At 35.8% G+C, this 6,000-nt stretch overlaps 1 protein-coding gene across 3 annotated transcripts in view; it reads right to left on the bottom strand.

Moving 5' to 3' along the window:
- Positions 1–932: 932 nt before the first annotated feature.
- CCDC125 (coiled-coil domain containing 125) overlaps positions 933–6,000 on the bottom strand; it is a 55,780-nt gene continuing 50,712 nt past the window's right edge. For all 3 annotated transcript variants that reach the window (XM_036748013.1, XM_036748025.1, XM_036748019.1), the window contains 2 exons: positions 4,149–4,267; positions 933–2,788 (listed from right to left, as the gene is read on the bottom strand). In XM_036748013.1, coding sequence (XP_036603908.1) covers positions 2,429–2,788; positions 4,149–4,267 — 479 coding nt within the window. In that variant the 3' untranslated portion in view covers positions 933–2,428. The remainder of the gene's footprint in view (positions 2,789–4,148; positions 4,268–6,000) is intronic.

Genomic DNA, 6,000 nt, shown 5'->3' with positions numbered 1-6,000 from the left:
ATAGATATTGAAATCTTCTAGGATGATGTTGAGAGAAAAAAAATGTGATGTTGAATTCATAAAGAAAGGTGCCCACAGGGCAGCATGGATGATGTATAGAGAGTAGTACCCATGAACTTTAAATAAAGACCAAAAGAGAATATTGGATTGAACCTCATAATGATACAGGTTGTCATTACCAAATTCAACTAATCCACAGAGTAAACAAACTCCAGAACAAGACAACATTTATCAGTAAAAGCCTGATATAAATGAATCTACAATGCACTTATTAGCACTGGCCTGTACCAATATACCATACAAAGGGGTCATGCTATATTCAAAATGGGTACACATATGAACAACTCTCAGTGATAATCTAGACTTTTAGAAACAGAAAGAAAAACTAAAAGATTACCTCTAGCCATTAGTATAAGCCTAAACAAGTTTTCAGAAATACACAGACAGGATATTAACTGAAGCCATAAATGATCAAAGGCAAATGGATACATAAGCAGGATAAAGGATATCAGCCAGATTTCATATTTTTAAATGGGCAATAAAAATGCAAAAGTAAACAAAAAGCAGTTAAAATGGTGAACTCTCAACAAATGCCATATTATTAGACAGCACTGAAGCAAAGTTTTGTTTTTAGATAGAACACCTTCAATGTTGCTGTTGATATATTTATTGAGCAAATTGATTTGAAACTATGTGATAAAGCACATAGAAAAAAATTTTTTTTTGCTTTTTTGGCAGGGCAATTGGGGTTAAGTGACTTGCCCAAGTCACACAGCTAGTACATGTGTCAAGTGTCCGAGTCCGGCTTTGAACTCAGGTCCTCCTGACTCCAAGGCCGGTGCTCTACTCACTACGCCACCTAGCTGCCCCAAAATATTCATTCATCCTGAGTCAAATGTTAGTCTTTTACTAAAAATTTAATTGTCTTGCTCTGAAGAACTCAAAAAGTTTTACAAATGCTACCTACAGTGCTCATAATGCTAGTGAGGTAAGATGTCAGAAGATCCCTAATGCAATTTGGTTATACTATTCAGATTAGGAATCAGATATAAAAATGTCAAATATTTGTTTTATATTCAAGGGCACATCTCCATATGGAACTCAGTTTCTTGATGTCCTTAACTCCATATTAAATGCTCTTCCTTCAACAGTAAATTATATAACTGTTAACACAATTTTCCAGATTCCCTTTTGTTGTTTTTGTTCTGTCATTCAGTTGTATCCAACTCTTCATGGCCCTGTTGACCATAGCCTGCCAGGCCTTCTGTCCCCTACTATCTGCTGAAGTCTGTCTGTACCTAAAATTAGTCTTCTCTAACATGGTAATTTATTGGTTTAAAAAATTATAACCTGAAAAACGTAAATCCAGCAATGAAAGTTTCTGAGGCCTGAAAAACTTTGCCATAGGAAAAAAAAAAGCACTTAGCTCTACTAATGTTATTTCATTTATTATTATTGCATCATTTTTCACAAATATGTCTTATCCCATAAATCCTTTAACTTCAAGACTGCAGTGCAACCTCTTCTATCTGAACACTTTTTAACTTGCCTCTTCCAAAGATTGGAATTAGGTGAAAATCTGACTTCCACTTCCTATAATGATAACATAGTACACTCCCAAAGCTGCAATGACTTAGGAGTACCTATTCTGCTTGAGCCACTGTGTTATATAAAATGTCCAAATCAGATCATTAAGAGGCAGTGATATAGTAAAAAGAGTGGTGGATTTGAGTCTGCAGACTTGAGTGCAGTTCTGAGTTCTGCTGCTCACGGCGTGACTCTTCTCTGGGCTTGTTTCTTCATGTATAAAAGGGGGAAGTGAGACTAGATGATTTCTGAAGATCCCTCCAGAGCTAAACCTGTAATCCTATGAAGTAAAAAACAATAGATTCCTTTCGTACTCTGTCCAAAGAAACCAATAAAGGTGAAATTTCATCATCTGAAATTCTGGGTTGAAATTAACAAAATGGAACTGTCAGTTCTTAACTTTTTACATCAAATAGTTTACAGAAAAAGCCAAGATTAGAAACTGCTTTAGCAGCTAATAGTTAATGTACTCCATTGCAAGGATTGGCTAGATGCCACAGTTTCATAGAGCAACATTTTAAAATTGTTCCATGCTCCTTTAGTCAACCTAGGCTTCTGTTATATAATCTAATCAAATAATTATGTTTCTATTTTCTTCCTAAATCATTTTATGTGCTTCATTTCAGTATGTTAACAAATTAAACACTAAATGAAATACCATACTAAAAATATTTTAAAGCACATATGTCATCACAATATTAAATTACAGAAAAACGCATTGTTCCCATAAAGTTTGGTCCAATTATTGTTTTAAAACTAGGAAGGCTAAGAAAGTGCAACATAGGTGCAAAACTTCTCATAACACAGTAAGAGGCACAAAATCTTATTTTTTAAAACGGCGTTACAAACCACTTTCAATTCTAATTTCATCTGTTTCTTCAACTTGACTTTCTTCAAAAAACCTGATCCTTGATGGCAAGGAATGTGATTTTTGAAGTGTTCTTTTGGAAGTCTCATCTACTTTGTGGTTAGGGACTGAACAAATACAGTTCCTAGAGTTAAGAATGTGGAAATTTGAACAAGCAGGATCAAACAAACTAGGGGGATCTGAAGTTTGAGGTGAGTGGTTTTCAGATGGAGAATCCTCCTTCCCAGGTTCATGGTCTTTACTCTTCTTTACAGCATCTTTTTCTTCCAGTTCCCGAGCAAGCATGTAACTAACTTTTCTCTGATGAGCTAAAGCTTCTTCTTTATCATTCAACTGCATGTATGGGAAATAAAAGAAGCACAATTAAGGCAATAAATACCAAGAGTGACGGACACTTTGGAACATCTGTCATTTCATTGCTCTCTTCCCATTGACTACTCAACAACTACCATGAATGAAAAATTCAAAACCCGGTGGTCAACCTTCTAAGGGTGTGTCAGGCAGTCAATAAACTAGCTTTTAAGTGTCTGCAATGTGCCAGGCACTGCACTAAACAATGGGGGTAAGAAGAAAGCAAAAACCAGTTCCTGTTCTCCAAGAGTTCGCTATTTAATGGATATGGGGGGTTCTCTACACATAGTTAGCCTTGTCATTAAATAGATAAATGCACATTTATTCATAAATGCATAAATGCACATTGTTTAGCCTGAACTCAAAGCTTTCATAGATGTGGTAAAGCCAACCAGAGTCCACTGGGATGGCCATGGAATGGCCTTCTGGGTCATTTTTATGCCTTAATCAAACATTAGAAAAGTCCTTTGGTACAGAGGTATCAAACATGTGCCCCCAACCATATGTGACCCGCAACACTCCCAAAGGTGGCCCAAATCAGATTAAAATGTAATTGAGAAATATTTAATAAAATAAATAAAAATACAATAAAACATTACATTTTAAAATGAAGTCAACATGTAGCCCACATGAATCATTACGTATGGATTTGGGGCCCTGTTTCTTTTTGAGTTTTACAGGGCTGCTTTGGTAGATGGTATATAAATATATTCCAAGTATGGTACATTATAATAATAGGTTATTGTACCATATCACTCAGTCATTAATTCTCCAATGTCAAACTTTTACTAAGTAACCATGGCATATGAACTTTGTATGCAGTTAAAAAAAAGTGGAAAGCACTTCAGAGCACTTCAGAGTCTTGTGGAGTGAAACAGGAAAGACTGAACATATTTGCATGCATCCATTCATACCGTGACTTACAGACCAACATGCCATATCATTTATACCTTTGATGTGGTCAGAATATATAAGTTTCAAGAGAGCACTGAATAAAGGAAGTAATCAAAACTGGGTGGCATGAATCAAGGAAGACTTATGAGGAGACACTGTGAGCCTAGTTTTGAAGAGGATGATAAATACAAATAGGGCAGACGATGAGTAGAACACTCCAGGTTTTTAGGGAAGGACATGAATGGAAAGACAATCAGACATGGGAGAGGGGTGTTCCATGAGTTGAATGGTATTACAGATATGAAGATAGAGATGAGCAAGTTGCATTAAGGAGTAAAACAACAAGCAGATAAAGTTGGCTGGAACAGAACATCTGCATGGGAAAATTACAAGAAATGAGGCTGAACAGGTCCTTAGCTTTCCAAAAGAAGAAACCAAAGATACTGACCAAATCTATTAGGATTCTAAAGATTTCCTGAGGATTGTCCAGCTCTTCTATTTTCTTAGAATTGGCTTCAAGTATACCTATTAGCTTCTGTCCAAAGTTCTTCTTTTGTAACGCCAATCCTAAAATTAAACATGTTAAGTCCAAGTGAAACACAGCTCTGTGAAAAAATATTAGCTCACATTTATACGTATACACAGCCAACTTAAGAATTTACAAAGTACTCATAACTGAGCAGTGTTTTTCATCTTACAAAGACTTTTAAGCCACTTTTGGCAATGACCCTATGAGGTGCATCTGAGAGAGGGGACAGATACTACACCCTTAAAAAAATAAACAGTTCCAAAAGACTCATGATGAAAATGCTATCCACATCCAGAGAAAGAACTATGGAGTCAATGCAGATTGGAGCATACTATTTTCTCTTTTTTTTCTTTCTCATGTTTTTTTCCCTTTTGTTCTGATTCTTCTTTCACAACATGACCCATATAAAAATATGTTTAATATGATTCTACATGTTTAGCCTATATCAGATTGCATGCCATCTTGGGAAGAGAGGGGAGGAGAGAGGGGAAAAATTTAGAACTCAAAATCTTATAAAAGTGAATGCTGAAAACTAAAATAAATTTTAAAAAAATAAAGTGCATGCCCAATTAAAAAAAATAAACAGCAGATGAGGGAATGGAAGCTCAGAGAGCTTATGACATGTCCAAGGATACACACGCAAGCATTCTCTTCCCTATATAGATTGCTTCCAAAACATCAAAATATCTTTCCACTACAGCAAAATCTTTCCTCTTTAAAAAAAACTACTCAAAATATGTATTCTAGTAAGAAGAGGGTATGAAACACCTGTATTAGAGGATGTAGCTTCATAACTCATTTAGTAGAAATGAATCAATTTGGTAATTTGATACTTTATATTTTGATACTTTAAAAAGTGTTATTTTAAGTTTAATAGTATCAGTGAATACAAGCAAAATAAAAAATAAAATACCAAATAAAAATAGAAAAATACTATTTTCATTTTGATTTTTAAAATTAACTTTAACAAGATAATAACAAAATTTATGTGTTCTGGTTTCCTTCCAATTTTGTTTTGTCTATGGAGTTACAAAGTTTTGTTGGTGTTAAAGTTGCAAAAAAAAGAAAAAAACCCAAACCAAAAACAAGAACTGGCCAACATATTAACTACAACTGATGGGGTGCTTGGGTGCCTGTGCTTGGACCCTAATTCTAATATCACATTTCTCCTTAGCCCCTGTTTGGGTGCCTATGCCTGGACCCCAATTCCAAAACCACATCCAGTTCTAAAATCACATCTCTCCCTAGCCTCAAAATACTGTCTCAGACAGTTCTTCTCCAGTTCAAGGGCAGCATGCCCTAGCAAAATACTTATCTCTCCTCCTTATACTGCAGCCAGCTGTACCTATAGAATTTATTAGTTTGGACTCCCTGTGTACATGCTGAACTGGCCATGTGCTGGGTCATAAAGATATTCACTACTCATTGGCCTATCATGTGCATGCTAGACCTAGACGAATGTATACTCCCTTACATTTATCTTGTCTAACAAGATATTGGTGGAAGCAGCCTGGGTATTTCCCAGTCAGCCCTGACCATTATTAGTTGACTTAGTGATGTTTCAAGTCTAAGACCGCACCTCTATGTAGCCCCTCCTTGGGCTATTTCCCAGTGAACCCAGTGAGATACCTGCGCAGTAGATACAAAATGTGCATGTTCCTTTAAGAACTGACAGCCCCTTAACCACTCCCTAATCCCACCCCAAAACACCTAATTAACACACTTGGCACAAGTTTTACCCCAAAATATCATATATAAACTTTAACTGCAC

The sequence above is a fragment of the Trichosurus vulpecula genome, chromosome 1 (assembly GCF_011100635.1).
Source record: "Trichosurus vulpecula isolate mTriVul1 chromosome 1, mTriVul1.pri, whole genome shotgun sequence".
NCBI classification, from domain to species: domain Eukaryota; kingdom Metazoa; phylum Chordata; class Mammalia; order Diprotodontia; family Phalangeridae; genus Trichosurus; species Trichosurus vulpecula.
The sequence above is the reverse complement of the archived record's forward strand: the minus strand, read 5'-3'. Positions and strand labels throughout refer to the sequence as shown.